Below are 21316 nucleotides of genomic sequence, written 5' to 3'. Positions count from 1 at the left end.
GCTCCTAGACTTCAAATCCATTGCAGAGTGGATCTCTCCTACGGGAGAATATTGTGACATTTCTCAAGGAGCTTTGCTAATTTCCTTGACTTTCATATTAGCTGGATCAGCAAGTACTAGATTTATTTCTCATTCTTTGCTCTCCTCCAGGCTCTCAGTCACAGTGAGCATCCAGTCTAAACTACTGAGTTTGCCTTTGCTTGTCTGAGACTGTGGTGGAGGAGGGAGGGAGAATGTGAACACATTTTTAAATTGTCATCATCCAGGCCCCATTCACTAGTAATTCTGTCAATCCACTCAGATTTTGAGAGATAGGAGGAAGAGGGAAGATACGGTGCCTTTTCATTTCCTTTTGCTGAAAGCTTTGACCTGTTATTCTTGTTTTCACCCTAGAATCCCATTCTGTTTCCTGGAAGACTTACTCTGAGTGCTTTCTTACCTAAAAAGGATCATTGGTAGGAGACAGAGTTCCTGAGACCATATTTAGTTAACATTTAAGGGTTAGGTAAAGAGAAATATTCATAAGATATTCTCCCCTGGTCCATCCTTCTTGCTAGGTGTGCAGCAGTGCTGCCAACTGCTGTGTCCTGAGTTCCCCCCCCAGTATTCCTGAACTGTACATGCTGAATTTCTGGCAAGGACCACAGCTTCATAGCTGCCTCTTATGTGTCCTGTCTTGGCCATGGGCTGCATGCTGCAGTCACAGTCCTCATCACTGCTATTATATTGTCTTTTAGCACAGAAGATGTATTTGCACTTAATACCTTGCTCTGATTTTTCAATGTTTCTTAATAAGCAGATGTTTTTCACAAAAAAAACCCCTAAAATAGGCCATGCCAGGTAAGCAGAGAGATCATAACAGCTGCAGTAGCTGCACTTAAAATCTTCATATTTAACTGATCAGGAGAGAGACGAGATTTAGAGATGTGATTTTGTTTCTTATACACAGTTTTAAGCAAAAGTAAATTGCTGAGATAATGAATATGATTGGAGAGGCTCATTAAGTCATACCTAAGGGAAATGTTTGCCTGTTCTGCTCTTAACAGTACTGCAAACTCTGCAGAAAAAAAGAATTAGGGAAAAACCCACAGACCCAAACGAAATAAAAAACAACCATGAAGCAGCTGTAAAGGTCTTTGCTCACAGTGTTTCTTGTAACACAGTAGGAATACATTTAATAACTGTTTTCTGAAACTTAAGAGTTCTTTCTTTTTTTTTAAAACTGTTTGCCATATACAAGGATAATCATGCAATTTTTAATTTATTTTGTTTTGCTGAACCACCATTCATCCTTTGGAAACCACCATTACATAGTGAATTCAGGGAGGAAACTTACTCTTCTTGTCAACCTCCAGTTGCGCAGGGCAGCATAAAGCACAATGTATCAGCATCTATTCATAGGTAGGTAGCATTTAAGGGCTGAGTCACTGAAATTTTGAACTAAATTTAGTCTCAGCTTGAACACCAGAAATGATCCCTGGAGTATGTAATTAGAGCTTAACTATAATCAACATCTCACTATAAGTAGTGCTTTGTGATGTCTATTACACGTGGTGTTGTTGCAGGTTCTTTTTTTCTCACATGTACTCTTCTACATATTACTTCCCACATCTTTTTAGCCTTTCAACAACAGCCAGATTTATGTGTTCCTATTTCAACAGATGTTAATAGTTTTCATACTTGGGAGGATGGGTTTATACTGCATTTTGAGGAATATTCTTTCAATGATCTGCAACTTTCTTGGCTGAGCTGCATCTTTCTCAGAGTCCAAGATAAAACTTAACCAACACTCAGCCAAGTGGCACAATAGGCTTCTCTGTAATCAATAAAATATTTCCCTTTTTGCTCACATGTGTGTTATTGTTGACTTATATTGTTGACTCATCCTTTGAAGGACTTCTCATAATCAGTTACCCTTTAAGCCAATAATTCTTGCTGAAAACCATAACTTCATTAGTTTTCTTCAAACTGCTTTTCAAATACAGCAAGAAGTTCCTGGATGTTATATTGCACTGTGTTCTCAGGTGAAATGCTGCAGAATCTTGTTTTTAGAATCTGAAGCTAGATCATGTATTCCCAGACTAAATAAGTCACCCCACACCTTCTTGTCTTTGTCATTCCTTTTTACTTCTTTCAGACAGGACAAACCGAGTGCTGTCAGCATTCCTCCATTGCTTTTTTATTGCTGTCAGCATTCCTCCATTGCTTTTTTATTCTGATAGAAATACAAAAATTATTTCCTACTTTGAGTCTTAAAAAACTTTGAATGGAAGCCGCTTGTTTCCTGGAAGGCATTATGGCTCTTTTCAAAGAAGTGGTATCACTACTTATCTGGTTCTGAGTGTTGTTATGAAAAGAAGGAAGTTTAAGGATGGTTCTTACTCCAGAGCTGTTACAACTTCAAGTTTTAATTTTCTCTCCCTCTTGAGTGCTCTTCTGAATCTGCTGCTACCTCATAAAATCTGTTGTCTCTAGGTTGTTTTGTTAAACAAGATATGTATCCCATTCTTTCCTCCTGTAAAATTTGACAATTCTGTCTTGAGAATGGCATTTTAGTATCTCTACAAGGAAATTTATTAACCCTTTTTATGCTGGCCTCACAAGACATTTGCATGCTCCCTGAGCTTCCCTTTCTTCCTCTATGGAAAGTGATGTCCCTTCACATTCATAGGCAAAAACAACTGAATGGATTGGAGCACGGTGGTTATTCATCAAAGCAATTCCTTTTAATATGCCTATAATTTCCAGAGAAAGTAGAACTGAAGTCTATGAAAGGAGGTGTGCATCACAGTCCCCAATTTCTGTGGCAGCCTCCCCATTGTTCTGAGGTCCAGCTTGAGACATTCTCAGTAGAACTTGGAAAGTTTCCCTCAGGAAAGATAACAGGATTTAAAAAAAAACCAAAACCCCAAACACCAACAAAACACAGGAAAATAAACAAACCCAAACCCCTGCAGGAAACTAGAAAAACTATTAATAAAAATCACCCCCTTTTCCTTCCTCACAAAAAAACAACCAAACAAAAAAACACCACAACAAGTAAAACAAAACTCCTCACCAAGATGAAACAGCATGTGCTACCACCTCTGTCGCAGCTCTGGGTGCACTGTGAATCCAAAGGTGCTGATGGAACCATTGTTTATTTTCTGTAGGCCAACATTCTATGAACTTGAGCTCTGCATTTGGTTGTAGGATACTTAAAAGGCTCTGTAATTTTTACTGTATTTTGGAATATTTTTATGTTCCCTTATTTTACTTGGATTTTTGCTTTTTCATCTGTGTTCACAAAGCAATTAGTGAGTGAACTGTGTGTTGTCTGTCAGAGATACATAAAAGGTAATTTGGATATCATCAGCAGTGATGGCTGTGTGCTTGCCTGTCATGTTTTTCTACCCATAGTCATTAAATGCCATGATTTCAAGGTTTCAGATAAAGCTTCAGAGGCCTTCTCACACAGAGTATTTTATGGGGTTTCATGTCTTTTACCTGGGAAGGTAAAAAGTTCATTTCTTTAAGAAGCTGTTGACATCTATTCAAAATAATACTTAAGCTCTCTTCAGGGTAATCCTTCATGACACAGAGAAGAAAAAATTCCTGCTTCAGTCTATCACTTTACTGTAATTCACAGTCACCAGTTTCCCCTATCATTCACCTTCCTAAGCCTTCTGTGCTTGCAAAGCTTCCACTTGGAACACAGAGCAGCAGCTACACTAGCAGAGATTTATCTTTTTTCTGTGAGCTGAAGGTAATCAAGACATAGTAGATTTTTATTATTTAATAGAAAAGGAGTTTTTGGGATTCTTTGTTAATGTGTTGAAAATATGGCTGTTTTTGTCCAGCAGAAAGCAGCACTGTTCACATGTTGGAGCTTGCTGTTGGAGGCTGCAGCTGAGTTAATGTGTGTGGGTGCACAAGTGGGTGCTGCCTGAACATGGGTTTAGAGTGTTTGCTCCTAAATTAGCCTGTGCATCAACAGATGGCAGCAAGCAACAATAGCAGTAAAAAAAACACTGTGAGGACAAGAACAACTTATATTTACAGTCTCTCAAATGGTTTTTAGAGACAAAAAGATCTGTTGGCTGTTAGCCATCCTTCCTGATACCCTAGGATGCTCTTTGAAAAGTCCCTCTTGGTTTGACAGGTCATTCACAGGTGTCCTTGTTTGACTCAGCTGATTAATCAAATCTCAAAATGTTTATGCATGCATGCCTAAGGTCAAACCTATAGCAAGCATTCTATGTAACTGCCAAGTTCTGCTTCTAGAAGCTGAGGAGCTACAACAAAGTTTTAGAGTTAGCAAGCCCTAATGTCTTATCTGTTTTAGACAGATGGAAGTTTGGAAGAAAAAGTACCTTGTTTCAGCATGCATATTTCTTACATACTTTCTTGGAAGTTCACTTTTATATCTATGGGATTATTCAACTGGCACAGAAAACATTTCTTAGAATACATAAAAGGGAAAACTGACCACATCCTCATTCTTCCAACATGCTTATAAAGATGCAAAAATGCTATGCAAGCCTTTGTTTTATCTTGCTAGTTCTCTTCTGGTAGTAGGGAGACTGTGGTATCCAGCCCTTCTAAAATCCATGTCTTAATTCTCACATGGGAGTTGCACCTCCTGAGACCTTTGCCCCAGACAGCTTTTACTAACCATCCAAATTCTTTAGATATTAATTCTGTCAGTGTTGAAGTTAACCTACTGAACCAACAAAAGAACAGAAAAAATATAGCTTCCACAGGAGTCCATTACTAAAAGAGAAGCCTAAATTTTAGGCTCTACCCAACTAAGAGAATGATCTTTTTCTGACCTGCCTTTGTTTGCTTAAAACTCACATTTTAGTATGTATGCTGTGTAAAGTGTGAATTTCTTCTTATGCACAACTCCTACCACAGTGGAAGCATTTTTGGTAATCAGTGTTATCTTCTGGAATGAGTTTCAGGCTAACAGTGGAGATGGTGAATCATGTTCCCTTTGTATATATATATGTGTGCTAAATTCATCATGGTGAGCGCAATTCTTCAGCGTCTTGTCACCACTAAAAGACTTTTAATGTTATGCCCAGCAGATAACAGTGTTCCATGGTATGACTGGTCATTGGAAGCATTTTGTGACCTATATAATATTTTAATTTATATTTTGTTTGCTTTTGTACCCACATAGAGTGATAAGGAATTACTTCTGTGAAGATACACATGAAGGTTTTTTGCCAAGTAATTTTACTTAGAAATAAAATTAAAATTGCTTGGCATAAGTATGCTCTGTGACTGTATGTACTAAATTTATTTTTCTTCTTATTCAAATGGTAGGTGTTGCATACCTCATTATTTTAAACAAAGTACCACCAAAAAAAGGATCTTTGCCGATGATTAAATTTTCTCTGTTCAGGCACTTCATAAAAAGAGCTCTATTTTAGGTTCAATTTTTTTTTTAATTAAATTTTTAGACTAAAATGGAAAAGATATTTCTGGTTTCCTGAAGGTCTGTATACATCTTCTCTCCCTCTCATTGTAACATGCACACATTTGGAGATAAGTGTCAGAGGCATTGATTTTCCCTCCAGGACCACATCACTTCCTTCCTAATGATTGCCTGCCTGGCAGCTGATGAGAGCATTTTCCTTCTACATTTAAAGAAAAAAGGTGTTATCCAAAGCCCACTGGAAATGGTGAAAGTCTTTTTTAAAGTACTGTGTCTTTGGGCCCATACCACAGACTCAGGTTTGCCTCCCAGCTTGCAAACTATCAATGCAACCCTGGCCTTAAGACTTTGAAATACATATGAGGGAGTGAAGATATTTTTGTTGTTGTTGTTGCACAAAGAGGATGTTTCTGAAAATAACTATGAACTGCATTCCTCCTGTACCAAGGAGATTGGTAAGGGGATTTTGACTGGGATTTTTCATATTGTGCTCATGCAGTGTTGTGCATAAAGGATTTTTAGATCATTAACTTCCTGACTACATTGCAATTGAAATACTGAAGTGTATCTATGATTCTATAGCTGTACAAGTAAAATAACTCTGCTTCACTTACAGCTGTTTGCCAGGAGCTAATGTGACATGTAGGTGATTGAGTAAAAGAAGCAGCACCAAAATCAAATATCTGAAAATCACCCATTTAATTGTCTTTCCAGGGACGATATCTGTAAACACATTACGTACTCCATACACTGCACCAGGGGAAAGTGAAATCCTTGACTTGGATGATGACTTGTATCTTGGAGGCTTACCAGAAAATAAAGCAGGCCTGGTCTTCCCAACTGAAGTGTGGACAGCACTCCTCAATTATGGATACGTCGGCTGCATTCGAGATTTATTTATTGATGGCCAAAGCAAAGATATTCGACAGATGGCCGAAATTCAAAGCACAGCTGGAGTAAAACCCTCATGCTCAAGAGAAACTGCAAAGCCTTGCCTTAGCAACCCCTGTAAAAACAATGGTGTGTGCAGGGATGGGTGGAACAGATATGTGTGTGATTGCTCTGGCACGGGGTACCTCGGCAGATCGTGCGAAAGAGGTAGGTTCTGTGACATGACTGCACTTCTACTTTTACATATTAAAAAAGAAAGCACAGCCATAAAATAAATTAAATCCTGTACAATGATTAAAAATGGTAAACTATTGTCAACTGTCCTGAGGCAAAGAAAGCATCCTTGATTTTTCTCAATGTGAAATGGAGCCCTGCTCTGGACTCAAAGCAGTAATTCTGGAGGAAAGATCTTAGGGGAGACTCTAAGGTGCATGGAGAAGAATTAGGTGGCTATGACAGAGTCAGTACTGTTGAATATCTCCTAAAAATGCCTCCTTTTGTGCCTCATCATACATTGCTGAGCTCTGAAAAGCTTTGTGAAAGCAATTTTAAATATTATTGCATTGCTATGATGCCTTGGAGTGACTATCTGGAACAGAAGATAGCCAAAGCTAAGAGAATAAAGTGAGTACATGTTAAAGGTCTTCAATAAATACACCTTGGGCAGAGTTTAAGCCCCCCAGAGGCTACACCCAAGATGGACAATGGTCACAAGTTTTTCAGACAGATATAAGTTTTGTCCATTTACATATCAGGGGTTAATCCTCCAATTGCAGCTTCAGGTAATGAAGTCGTATCCCCCCCAGTTTGCACCCCCCTCAATTCACTTTTATTTATACTTTTCAGGGCCAGAGGCTGGAGGGTGTCCTGGGATTCCAGGCCTAGAGAAATTGTTTTGTCTGGCCAAAGTGTGAAGAGTAGTTAGCACTTTATATGAAGTTTAGAGTTATGCACAAATGCAGCACAGAATTTGAAAAATATAAAGGCTAAAATCTTAAGGCATCAGCTAAATTGTCACATTCCAGTTCCAAAATGAGGTCTTGTTCTCTGTCTATTTATTTCAATATATTCATATATAATTAAATTTACTTTTGAATTCCACACTGTCACTTAAATCCATGGCCAGAACTTCACCCATGAGTCAAAGCAGAAGAGTCAGTAGGAATTAATATTTTTTTACTTATCTTTTTTTTAAAATATCTAAGTACCCAAGGAAACTGTCTGAAGTTCCCTAAAAATCTGAGAATTCCTCTTACCTAAGAAAGGTAATGGTGAAATTGACAAACTCCCTTTATTTATTTGAAAAAGTGGACAGTATCAAGGAAGGCAGATGTTGAGGTTAGTTAATAGACAGAAAACCCTTTAATTTATTTAAAATTGAAATGTGCTAATGAAAAATTTTAATTTAAGTAGGTAAACAATAAAAATAAATGTATTTAATATTTTATATTTTTTTTATTCTTATTGGAATAGAAAGTGTTTCAATGCCAGGAGCTGTATTTTTTCATCTCACAGTTGACACCGTATTTCCTTCAGATTTGTCTTCAACCTGAAATCTTAAACCTTAAGTTTATTGACTGAAAATGTAAGTTCTTTCCACCTAGTTGGATTAATTTTTCAAGTTTGTCAGATGGGACAAAAAATGTTTCATCACAAATTGAGAAGTAAAGCCCCCAGTGAACGTTTTAAGTTGTACGTCAGTAGAGATGTGCATGCACGTAGTACGGCTACCTCCGTACAACACGCACATCCATATTATCATCATCATTTGCAGGTACATTCTCAGACTCTTCAGTGGGTTCCTCTGTGTTCTGTTCTGGCTGTGGATGCCTTTGGCTCATGGCCAGCTGCGCCGAGCTCTCCCGGCTGCTGTTCCCGGCGGAGCGGGGCCGGCAGAGGGATCAGGGAGCTGCTGATGCATCCCCGCAGCCCTCGGTTAAACATGGCTGGTGTACCACCCTGTGGCCAAACGCTCCTATTACACAGCGGCTCCAGCCAAAAACGGGTTTGCTTTTTATTTCCACGGAAAAGCCAGGAAACATGTGCCTCAGAGACATAAACACTCGCAGATCTGCAAAGAACTGAAAGCAGGCATCATCACGGCAATTCCCATACTCATATTGGACAGGTGGTGATGTCTTAGAAAGAAACCTTTGCCTTTTATTTCCCATGCCTTATTTTCAAGCATTGTCTAGCCTAAGGCTTCATTTTCCTGGTGCATTCCCCTGGTGGGAATGGTGGTACTGGAATGGTGGTGTTGGCTCCTCCACAAGAACATTTGGTTCTTGTCCAACAGAAGTATGTGTGGCACTTGAGCGCTGTGAGATCATTTCCTGCTCTTGGGTTTCCCTCTCCAGAGGGAACTGCACTGAAAGGAGATGTCTTCTCAGTAATATTCATATCCCAAGTGGTCATGCATTAATAAGATTATAGCTTTTGGGATTCTGAAAGCATCGTGTTGGCATCCTACTCCACAACGTTATTATAACTGCTACCCGTGTGTAGGAACTGATAAACTTTTGTGTTTGGTGATATAAGCAGCACATTTACAATTGTTCAAACTAATTTAAATAAAAGGGGCACGCACTAATTTCAGCAAACAATACAGATTCACAAAGAAAATCAAGCTTTAGAATAAAATACTGGAGATTAAACAATTAGAATATTTAACATTAAGTAATTAAGGTGTCTTAAGTAAAAAAAAAAAGGTGTGGAATTACTTTTTATTGCCACTTAATTTTATTTTTCATAATCACCTGAAACAGAAGTGCTAACATCCTTTAGTGTACGATACAGAACCTGAAATAATTTCAGCTCATTCATGCACAAAACCTCTGGAACACCACTGTGGTCTATTTTAATTTGTGTATACTTAAAATTATATGCATATATACACACATATATATTTATATCCACATCTATTTTATCCTGTTGCAAATTATAGTTGATTTTATTCTTGAATTTGAGTAAGGTTAAACATCAGAATGACCTGTAGATTGGCTTTAGTAGATGATGAAAACTCTAGCAGATGCACGGACAGATGTCACAGCAATGTAATTTGGTGTCCTCTCTTACTTTGTGGGTCACTGAGTGAGTGACTGCCTCTTGGCAAAGCCTTTTACAGGTGCATTCTTTTGACTGGATAGCCAGGAACAATAGTAAAATCATCAAACAGGGATAAGGAAAAGTAAACATGCAAACAAAGGTTTATGAAAGTGACATTTCTGAAGAGAAAATCTATTTAAAGCAGAGTGTGTGTAGATGTCCATATTGTTCATGCACAGACCCTCTACATACACATATACACATTAAATAAATGTACCTCTCATTCCTTGTGTTATACCTGGATACTTTAAAATTTTAAATTATTAATAATAGAGGTGGTATAAGGATAGATGGTATGAAGAATCAGGTGTTCTAAATATTATACTGATACCATCACTGTCTTAAACTGATTGATCCTGTGTGTTAAAGCTGTGATAAACTTAGTGTGACTCAGTCCTGAAATAATACCAGTGTAGGAATTCACATACAGAGAATTATTTCTATCAAATTGATGGAAATATTCCCTATAAATCTCCATGGCTGCAGCTTTGTTGCTCTGTGGACTGAAGAAGATGCCATGTAGAAAACACAAAACACCTGGGAAGAGAACAAATACTTCAAATCTGAGTCAGTAGCAGCCAATATATTTGAATGCTCGCACAATTTCTAGGAGTAAAATCATATAAGGAGCATTTTCAGAGCACAATGTTGTTGCTCTACTTGTACTGGTAAATAAAACAGGATCAGAGAGCAAACTTGAATATTTGATTATTGATGATCCAGATTGCTCATGCATATCCTAGCATGACTCTGGACTGTATAGTCTGTCATTTCTGGGCAAAGTTTGTGTGGGATTTTAGTGACAGCAGACACAGAGGGTGATTTCATGCTTTAAAAATGGCTCTGTGGGATGAAATACAGTCCTCAAATTATTGCAGACACACTGAAACTGAAAAAGTGGGAAAAAATTAATAATTCTTTCTTTGGGACATCGAGGGGTCCAGAGGAAACACAGTCCTGTTTTATTTCTTAAATTATGTGCAATAGGCATTTAACTGGTGCTCACCAAGAATCATGCTTTTAAACCAATTCCAACTTCACTCCAAAACTTATGAGAAAGAACCCTGAAATCCAAATGCCTAGTCCATACTTGCTTCAGTTTAATTTAAATAAGGTGTGAGTTGAAGAATGGCATCTATTCAGGAAATTCTACTTCACTCTAAAAATATCCAGTTCAGCATTTCTGAGGGTAGGAGCAGATGCAGGAAAGTTTCCAGAAGAGTTGGTGCCTGTCTCTTGAGCAATTTAGGTAATTCCAGCTCAAGTGGAAATTAAGGTCCTGAATCTCCTCTCATGTCAGTACTGATCTGTGCATCCTTGGCTTTAGATACAGAGATAATTGAGGTGGTGTGTGTGTATGTAGAAAAGAAGAATATCTAGCCATGAAGATTTTAATAAGAAACAAATTGAAGAAAAAAAAAATTAGAAGGTAACTGAACCCTTCAGTGGGGGTTGTTTTGGAGTTTGGGTCATTTGTGTGTTTTGGTTGGCTGGTTTTTACCACAGGAGGAGGAAAAGTTTGAATTATCAGGTTTATAAAACTGTCAAAGAATGAATGTATAAAATATTTTTATATGAATCTCTGTTCTATATAATGCTATATATTCCTTAATAACTCTATGCACTTATCTGCTGCCACCATAAAAAAAATTGTCAGTGATTGTTTTATAAGGATTTTCAGCTGTTTTTTCTTTTCAGCACTATGATTCCAGCAGTGAAGTGGTTGTGAAGCTATTACTCTTTCCCTTCTTTCTTTAAATTAATATCACATCCTGAGTTAAACTTTTAGTCCATTACCTTTTGATCTAATAATTAAGAGAAAGCTGAACAAGAGAAAAAAGACATTCTGCCAACACTTATGCGAGAATATTTAGCAGTGTAGGTTTCATGTAAAGATGAGACATCTTCTTGGAAAAAAAAAAAAAAACAAAACAAGTGGCAAAAATTAATACCTATTTTTAGCTGAATTGTTCCTTCAAGGTTTTTGTAACTGGTGGCTCTTGTCATTCAGGTCACTTTCTTACTGGCAGACCTTGTAAATTAGCAATCCATTCCTGCCAGTTTTGTGCTTGGTTCTGCTTTGTTTGTTATTTGGGTTTTTTGGGCCTTGGTTTTGTGTTTGTTTTTGGTTTCTTTGTTGTTTTCCATTTGCCTTTGCATTTTTGGTTTGTTTTGTTTCTGGCTTTGGTTTTGCTTGGGTGGTTTTTTTTGGTTTTTTTTTGGTAGTTTGGAGAGGGTTTTGTGGGGTTTTTTGGTTTGGTTTTTTTTTTCCCTTTTTCCCTTCCCCAATATACTTTCATATTTAGAAAGCCTGTGCCTTGCAAAGGGCATATTGACATATTAAAAGGAGCTAGTTGACATGAGGGGGCTTCCTCATTGCCCAGAGCTTTTAAGTTATTTGATCTTCTCTTCAGCGTCTTTGGTCTGTTCTTGGAACATCTGTTCCCAAAATGCTGGCACAGTATGTCTTAGGAGGATTAAGTATCTAATCACAATTGGTCTGCTCACCATGGTATTACTCACAGGCCATCTCCAATTAAAATAAGTCTCCAATTAAGATCCTTCTCTCCTTTTTCTGCAATTTTCAAAAAAAACCGACTCGAATAATTGAAGGAAAGTTGGCAAAAAGTAGCAGTGCTGATTCTGACAGCTCTCTTTTTTGCATTCTCCTAAGATAATTTGTTAGCAACAGAACTCTAGCATTGGTGAATGTTGGGTTTGCTCTGTATATGAAAACCCTGAGTACTATTAATGGGGACTATTTTTATAGAAAATTCAAAATATCTTTTATTTTCTGCTATGTTAATATGGAACTTTAGGGTTTTTTTCCTGGAATTCTTTACCTGAATTATGTTTACCTTGATAAAAAATCTTGGGAGATTTTTATGCAGAGACTAGACAGCTAGATATAGGAAGGAATAAAAAACCCTTCTTCATGACTTCCCCCAAAAAACTAATAACCATCAAGGAAACCCACAAAAACCCAACCCTCCCAAACTAACAAATAAAAACCCCAAACTATCAAAAAGCAAATCACCTTCCACTGAAAACTCTTTGACTTGAAATCACTTTTCAAATTGTTGCAAGTATTTAATCTAGTTCACTGAACAATTTAAGATTTAAAATGTGGTGAAAACATGATTACCTGCATAGTCAGAAATCATCAAACCTGTAAATGCATTCTTATAACCTCTGACATCTAGGGACTTTCACAGCAGTCTCAGTAACCATTTTTTTTCCCCAACATCAGACTATTTTCTCCAAATTTGTATTGGGGGAATTTAAAATTCTTTACACGGGAGAAGGTTGCTGCGGATGCCCCACCCCTGGAAGTGTTTAAGGCCAGGTTGGACAGGGCTTGGAGCAACCTGGTCTAGTGGGAAGTGTCCCTGCCCATGGAACTGGATGATCTTTAAGGTTCTCCCAACCCAAGCCATTTTCTGATTGTTTTAGGCAAAATCTCATCTATCACTTTTGCCTCTCACAGAATTAGTAGAGTGTTTTGTCCTTCCATGGATCGTGTAGGCTGGAAGTCTTGAAGAGCTTATCTGCCCTTAGCAGCATACAAGATATGCTCTGGGAACCCCTTTGGCAAACACAGCTGTGATATTTACTTTATCATAGTATCAGTAGTATTAGTCACCATAAACTTTGAGATAAGTGCCTCCATTACACCGAAGCAAATTGAAGCATAGAGAAGCTTCCCATAGGTGTTCTCTGCCCACAACGTTTGATTGTCCTGCCAAAAAGGACTCAACTAATACATTTCAGAAATGTTTCCTTTGCTTTCTAGGAACTGCAGTGCCTCCCTGTGAGCAGAAATGCTGTCTCTTTGCTACCTTTCTCGTTACCAGCCTGGAAGCTGGAAAAAGAAATCTTGTGACTGGTTGCTCTGGGGTCTAACAGACTGTGACTGCTCTGTGCCAGAGCCTCTGGCCAGGAGGGTTTCCTGGAATGTCTGAAAGTGACAGTTCTTCCCTTGTCTTGGGGGTTTTAAGACGTTACCCTCAATATGCCAATTCCATTCTCACTCCTCTTGCTAAGGCTTCATATAATCATTTTTGAGTTCATACCATGGATTTTGTAGTCATGGAACAACCTGTGCCCCATCCAAACAGTGCTGGGGACAGTCATGCGTTTCAGGAAGATATTTGCTCACTATATGACAATTGCAATCCATGGTTGTGGCAATGTTAATGGTTTTATACTGTAGCAATGTTAATGGTTTTATACATTAAGCATTCTAAGGAGAATGACAGTCAGGCATGGGCTTTTGTGATGTTGCTAAGGTTAATTGAGTATCTTTTGCTGATTTGACCTATTTTGAGCAGTACAGGCCTGGTCTTTCAAGAATTGCCTTACAGGTGATTTTACTGATCATGTTGAAGGTGCACATGTAACTGGCAGGGTCATTAAAGAACAATTTTGTTTGTTTAAAAAGCATCAAGATATGCCACTTAAAAGCAAAACAAATCAAAACAAACATTAACAAAAACATCAAACCTGACTTCCCTTGTGTCTCCCAGTAATAATAATGAAAAGTAATACATAGTTATTTTGTTTCATGCTGTCTGAATATACATTTACTATTTTACCTTTAAGGAGTTTCAGTAAACAGATCATAACACTTTAGCAACTGGTTTTTTCTTTTGTGTTTCCAGAGGCAACAATTTTAAGCTATGATGGAAGTATGTTTATGAAAATCCAGCTTCCTGTGGTGATGCACACAGAGGCCGAAGATGTTTCTTTAAGGTTCAGGTCCCAGAGAGCTTATGGCATTTTAATGGCCACGACTTCCAGGGAATCTGCAGATACCCTTCGGTTAGAGCTGGATGCAGGACGAGTTAAGCTAACGGTCAACCTAGGTAACAACCTCTTCCTCCAAGAAATTAACATTTTCTTTACATTTTTTTTCTTTTTGCTTGCAAACATTTATGAAACAGCCTGTTTTAACATTAAAAGTAAACTGAGATGGTATATAAGCACACATCAATGTGGCATTTGCATATGTACACAAATACACGGCCATTGTTACAATTTATTTTTTTTTCTTTTGCGTTTTTGTATTCTTTATTTAGTCTTAACATTACCCATCACAATATTTTTGTACTGTTGTGTATTCTAAAAAAAGAGGACAAGTTAATCAGTGGTAATTTTTGGTTAAATTGTTTTTTTTTGATTGTGGAAGATTGGTCTCCCTCCACAATTTCTTCGGAATGGTAATTTCACAATTTCAATCTGCAAGAAGAAACAACACATATATAGGTCAGCTCAGTTTTATCTCCACCAATTAATCGATGACATGCAAATATTTCAAAGACTTTCTGGTTTTAACACTGAAAATGTTGCAGTTAGATATTCCCACTGATTGATTCCTTCGTCTCCTTTTTTTAGGTGTCAAATCTATATTAAATCCATCTCCTCTTTTTTAAACAATTCTGTAGTGGTATTTTTGTAGTATCGAACGATAACACAACCCTTCAATGCCCAAAGACTGCGGCCCTCAGCAAACAGCCTTGTGAACACAGGAGGCACAAGCCCTTTTACAGAAAGAAAAAAAAAAAAGAAAAATTGGTTTCCTTGTTTAAAATATGATGGACAAAATGTCAGGTTATGATTCTCTCTAGTTTAAAAAAAAATAGTAAGTAAAGAAATAAAATAAAAGTGCTTCTTCCGTGATTAAGTGGCATAAGTCCAAGTCAGGATCTGAAACAGAACAGGAGGAAAATGCCCATCCCATGAAGCTATTCCCATTCAGGGAATAAAAAAAAATCATTCCTATTTTTAAAGGGAATGAAGTGGGTTTTTTTGCTTTAGTCACAGATTTAGAAAGCACCGGTGGGGAGTGAGGGGTAAGAAAATAACCACCTGGTCCTCCACTTCATCCAAAGGTCGCTCACAGAAACGCTGCCCTGGTGTTTAGGGGTGTGAGGAGGGAGGAGGAGGAGGAGCAAAGGGTGTTGTGATGACCCTTCCCTGCCTGTCCCCTCCTGCAGGGAGGCCAGGGTGGGAGGCTCTGAGTGCTTTCTGTAAAGGGGGTGTGCAGGTGCTGCTCCTTGGCTGTTTGCAACCACTTTTCTGATGCGGTTGACGACACATGACAAACTCAGCTATATGGAAACAAAATCTAGGTTTGATGGTATACATGTTCCTCAAAGGTGTAAACCAGGAGTAGCCATACAAACCAAGTAGTATGGTGTAGGGTTTGGGGTTTGGTTTTCTTTTTGGTTTTTTTTTTGGTTGTTTTTTTTTTTTTTTTTTTTTTTAATAATTAATGAATGTAGGTAGCCCAGGAGAGGATCATGCACAAATCAGGTTAATCACTTGATGTACAAAACACCAAACACCACCCTCTGCCTACTTCTATAGTTCATGAAAGTCAAGAAAAAGTAAATAAACCCATGCCCTAATAATATTGTTTCTTTCTCCAACACCCCCTTTTTTTTTTCCTTTCTCTTTGTTCTTCATTTATTTTTTTTTTTTTAGTCAGGCAAAAAAATAATCTTAAAATAGAAAAGGATTCTCTTCCTTCTCTAATGAGTGTTTATAAATATGTGGGTTTTTTTCTCTATACTAATATAACTTTAAAGTAGTTACTGCTCATATCTAAAATCTAGAGGTTAAGGACATGTAAACCCACAGCCCCTTATTTCTGGGCCTGGGTGATGAGCTCTGTGTGCCAATCCTTAGCTTGTGAAGATGAGCCTTTGAGGTTATACTATCCACAAGTTGTCCAAGGTGTCTGATTGTGGCCTGGCCTGCTCTATGACCCATTGTGACGGAGCACTTTCTAATTGCACTGAGACAAATTACCTGTTCTTTCACAGATGGGGAGAAAGTTGCAGCCTGCCTCAGTTAAGCATCTTTGACTTTTAATCCTGACTTTTCACTTAGATTTGTCACCATGTAGCTTTGTTTGAAATTGGCCATTTTTACCCTATTTGTCGTTTCTATTGGTAAAGATTTCTCGCAGTATATCTGGGTTATAACACCACGTAAAGACTGATGATATGGAGTGGCCATATTTGCATGTGTCTGTCCCCGGAAGGGTGGACTGTGATTTTATTGGATGTCTGCAGCTATTACCTTGAAGGATAAATTTTCATTTTTCATCTATTCTTCCCCATCTAGACTGTATCAGGATTAACTGTAATTCCAGTAAGTGCCTATTCAAACTTTTTAAAATGTTATTCCACCATTGTAAAATATGCAAACTAGAATGACAAAGATTGTGGACAGCTTGCAAGCATTTGATGATTTATTAATGAAATGTGATGATTAATTATCATTGTGTAAAAAGTCATCATATACTTTAGCACTTGTTTTTTGTCCTTCCCATAGGACACAACATTAACTAGAATATTAAAAAGGAAGCATTCTACAGGTTGTAAACAAGCCTAGAGGAAATGGAGCCTGTAGCACTGTGTTATTCTGAATAGGATATTTTATATTTACAGTTGCCATAGAATTTTTGAACCAGCATTTCTGATAAGCTGTTACACTTTTTCCCCATGCCTTCCTCCTAATTTTCCTGACATTTTGCCTTCAACTTGTCATTAGATTGTTGGAACATAATAGTTTTTACTACAAAAATTTCTATTTTACAATCCCCCTAGACAATTACCTGTATTTACCAGCTGGTTATAGCACAATTTGGTTTTGCGAAATCTTTGATTTATGGAAACGTGATACATTGCAATAAGGGCATTATTAAGTCTGAGTATTTCTATGATGATTTTTTACACTCTAATTATGTTAAAAATCCTTGAATTGAACAATTTTTCTCTGTGATATGCATGTTTATGAAACAGAGGGAAACATTTGCCAGATGAATGGACTAAATTTTAACTTCTCTGATATTATTTGGATTAAGAGGCTATATTCTGAAAGGAGAAAAAGGACTGTGATTTTATTTTGAGTCTATGGAATTCCTGAATGGTGTCAACAAAATTATTGATAGTAAGTATGGTAGATTTGAGTTTTGGGTTGTTTTTCTCTTTCCCTTCCTAACAGGTTTTGCAGGCCAGAGGACTGGCTTTGTGAAAATAGAAAAAAAAAATGCTAAACAACAAACTGCACAGGTTTAATTTGTAGTTGGTAAGAGTTAAAATATATTAACATAACATTCCTTAATAGTTTTATAACCCATAAAGAAAAACAAGGATCTGAACTTATTCTGAATGTGTCATTTGTTAATAGACTTTTCAATTAATAATTTTTACAAGGCAAAAATACAGCATTGGTATTAAAAAAGCAGAAAAATTTCCTGAGGCAAGTGTTTAATTTAACCTGTTCTTAAATTCAGAGAGACTTCAATACAATAAAGGAAATGCTTTAATGCTTTATTTATTAAATAAATGTAATCACCAAGGCATAAAAATATTGTCCTCATATTAAAAAGGAAATAATAAGAAAGTAAAAAATTCTCACTTGCTAAAATATATAAAATCATGAAAAATCTCAGAAGCATTTTCTTCTGTCACAGAACACTATTGTTTTCTACTAATGAAATCTCAATTAGAAAAAAAAGAAGTGTAAGATAAGCAGCTTTTTGGGCAGAACTGTAATGACAGTGTCTGCCTTTGTTAAATACCTTTTTTTTCCTAGTAAAAGCAATATTGGTTTTTTTCTTAACTTTCTTAATAAAATCAGAAAATTCATCTGAAAATAGAGTTACTAACATAAGGAAACCACCCAGAAATGAAGCCACAATATAACTGGTATTTTCATTTTTTAATCTCTTTTGGATTAAATGATGTGTCAAAGATAAATTTAAATGGTTTCTAGGTTTCATTTTTAAGCAAGGTTTGGATCAAAAGAGAATCTGCAAACACAAATAAGCCTCCAATTAGAGGATTGCAAAAAGGAGCAATGTATCTACTGGATTGGATTGACACTTATAAGTTCTTGGTCTCATTCAGAAGCAACATAACCTCTCCACATAATATCCTTGGTATAAAATACTCATAAGTTATTTTTCTTTACAGTTTGTTTATAGTGGTTTGGTTGTTAGAAATGAACTTGGGTGATTAGTTCCATCTCCCTGTGGTGCTTGTGTGTACTCAGCAGGGTTTTGTGAGCTTTCAGTATGGTAAGTACTACAATGCTTTCTTGTCTGCTCTGGAGTTTTTCAGCAACCAGATGTTTCGTGAGCAATTTCTATATCTTAATTTCTAGATTATGGAGAATTATTGCTCTAAGCAGTCCTTAACAATGCTTATTAGAAAATATAATGGCGTTTAGTGGGACACAATTTGTTTCAAAGCAACAGCATCCAGAACTGGAGTATTGAGCTGCTAAACACTGTGATAGTTGAGTGCTTCTCTTCTTTCTGCTGAGAGCTGGATATATATCAATCCTGATTTTAGGTTAATAGTAAATCTGGTTTTCATGTTTGAAAAATCATTTTTTTTTCCATTTCCTATTTCTGTTACTTAGAAATTAGTCCTGATACTATAACCTCAGTGTTGGGACTGAGAGTTCTATGTTATAACTAGCCTAGTAACAGAGGTAAGGTCAGGATGAAGGTATCTGGTTTGAATTTGGAGAGACAATTAAAAAAAAATCCAAAAACTTAAGCTGAACATCAACAAGCTTGAGAGAAGAAAAAAGAAAATGTGAATGTAAGCACCTTCTCCTGCTGTGAACTCTAAACCCAGGGAATGAAATACTGCACCTCTTCCTCCTCTCACTTTCTCCTGAAGCCTGTCTTCTGCTCACTGCAGATCAAATGAATGTGTTGGCTGACAGAGCTAAGATTATGGCAGCAACTTTTTCTACACATGGTCATGCCTTCACCTTTAGCTGATGTCCTGTCTTGCAGAACAGATGGCATTTTGGGGTCTTCCTTGTTTGGAGGACAGAACATTTTAAAAAATTTAAAATGTTCATCAGATATCAGATCACTACTGAACTTGTGTTTCATCAACAACATGTGACATGCTAAATATTTTGTGCTGGGTTAGAAGACTGGTATGCCCATAAAATCATACATCACTAGAAATTCTGCCTCATGCCAATCAGAAAATGCCATTGCTGAAATGTTTGGTTTGTACATCCTTAAACAACTTCATTGTGTTCTTCAGGGCTACAAGTTTGTGAAATTAAATTGTCTGTTAGGCAGTGAATTAAATGCCCCTTTTAAATTGCAGGTACACATAGGTCAGTGCTGGGGCTGACACCAGGAGAAAGGGAACAACTTATTTGATGAATAGAAATAGCTGCTGTGGTTTCCATATTAGTGCTCATAGGGGTGAGGACCTCATTTAAAAATGAGACTGCGGTGAACTCTGTTGTTTTAAATAATATGAATGTAACAGCATTTTTGACATTAATCGTTCTGTAAAAAATAAGTAAATAGCTGTAGAGGTCTTTGACATTATAAAAAGAATTGATAAACTGATCCTTAAAAACTGCCTAAGAATAAATTATATATATATCTATATATATATATATATATATGTGTCTATATAAACCCCAAAATAGTTCTTCTTTTCAATGAAGGAACTAATTCTTACCCTTTAATTGCAAACTATCAAGCATAAATTATAAATAGCTGTGAATCCTATTAAACTGAATGGGATTTTTCCCTAGTATTTCTTAGAGACAGAACTTCATCCCAATAAAATTTCCATTGCATTTCAGTAACAGTTTCTGAATGACTTTTGAACTAAAAGAGATGTGCTAAAATTTCATATTTTTCACTGCTGTAACCTTAAAGGATAGGATTGTGACTTAAATTCCTTTTCTTTTTTTTTTCAGTTTTAATGATTCCAAAATATTAGTATCTGGAAAAATCCAGGTAGCTATAAAGGCTTCTGGTTTTAATATTCTATAAGGTTTTGTCACAGATGTCTGCAGTCTTACACATTATTTCATCTTTTGGGCTGTGAGTGCTTTATTATTATTATTATTTTATTGCTATCATTTCTGGAAACAAATTTTCTATATTTTTATATGAGTTAGCCAAGTAGGACTGTAGGTTTTTTTTAATTAACTGATACATTATACCACTAATAATGTTAATTGGTAAATAGCTGGCTCTCATTTCCCAGTCTGATACTTTTGTTCAGTATGAAAAAATAGAGGACATGTTTTTGAATGGTTGTGTGAAAGATTGCTCAGCTTGTGGCACACAGTGCAGGGGAGATTTAGGTCAGTTTTCCAGTACACAGGTTTGCTTCTGTAGGCAATAACTCACAGAGCAGTGGCACTGAAGTCAGTTATACTCAAATGCAGGACTGTCATGAGAAATGATTATGAATTGCAGGATGTCAGGGAGCAGAGTCCTGTGGTAGTAACTGTATATACAATTCCCCAGGGAATGAGCGAGCCAGGTTTGCAAGCTTGTTGTCTACCTCTGTAAATTAGGAAGAGTTTCCTGGGCTTGGAAAGTTTTATATTTGTTCTTCCAGCAAAGTGCCCCTTCAGTGGTTGTATTTACATGCACCCCTTGTTCTTGTGTCTATCTAGCTATTCATCCATTCTCCATATAATTTACTGTTCCTCTCATTTTATTTTCTCATGCCATTTCAGTTCTCTGATCCTCTCTGTAGCCTTTAATCTTTTTTCCTTGTTTTGTATGCTCATCCTTTTAAAATTTCCTGTTCTGCAGATGTGCACATTACAGATGATAAAGTTATTTTATTTGGAAATATCTGTTACTGAAGCATTTCTTTCTTGTCAAAGTATCCTACAAATCCAGGGTATGACAAGGAGCTTTGTCAGATTATTGGTAAATAAGAAGAGAATTGTATCTATTAAAGAACCAGCATTGGTGTTCAATTACATTGTATTTTCAATGTGCACATGAATTTTAAGCAGCAGAAAATCTTACATGAAGACTGTACATTGTTTTGAACTACTGCCTGTAAAACTGCATTTTATTACAAAATCTTT

At 36.8% G+C, this 21316-nt stretch overlaps 1 protein-coding gene across 29 annotated transcripts in view; it reads left to right on the top strand.

Annotated features, from left to right (window-relative positions):
• The window catches only part of NRXN1 (neurexin 1), a 681323-nt gene that overhangs the window by 277614 nt on the left and 382393 nt on the right, over positions 1-21316 (top strand). For 20 of the 29 annotated variants that reach the window (XM_077176064.1, XM_077176060.1, XM_077176056.1 and 17 more), the window contains 3 exons: positions 6137-6520; positions 14080-14283; positions 16550-16576. In XM_077176064.1, coding sequence (XP_077032179.1) covers positions 6137-6520; positions 14080-14283; positions 16550-16576 — 615 coding nt within the window. The remainder of the gene's footprint in view (positions 1-6136; positions 6521-14079; positions 14284-16549; positions 16577-21316) is intronic. The other 9 variants (XM_077176059.1, XM_077176077.1, XM_077176073.1 and 6 more) reach the window with 1 other exon arrangement.

This window comes from Agelaius phoeniceus, chromosome 3, assembly GCF_051311805.1.
Source record: "Agelaius phoeniceus isolate bAgePho1 chromosome 3, bAgePho1.hap1, whole genome shotgun sequence".
NCBI classification, from domain to species: domain Eukaryota; kingdom Metazoa; phylum Chordata; class Aves; order Passeriformes; family Icteridae; genus Agelaius; species Agelaius phoeniceus.
The sequence above is the reverse complement of the archived record's forward strand: the minus strand, read 5'-3'. Positions and strand labels throughout refer to the sequence as shown.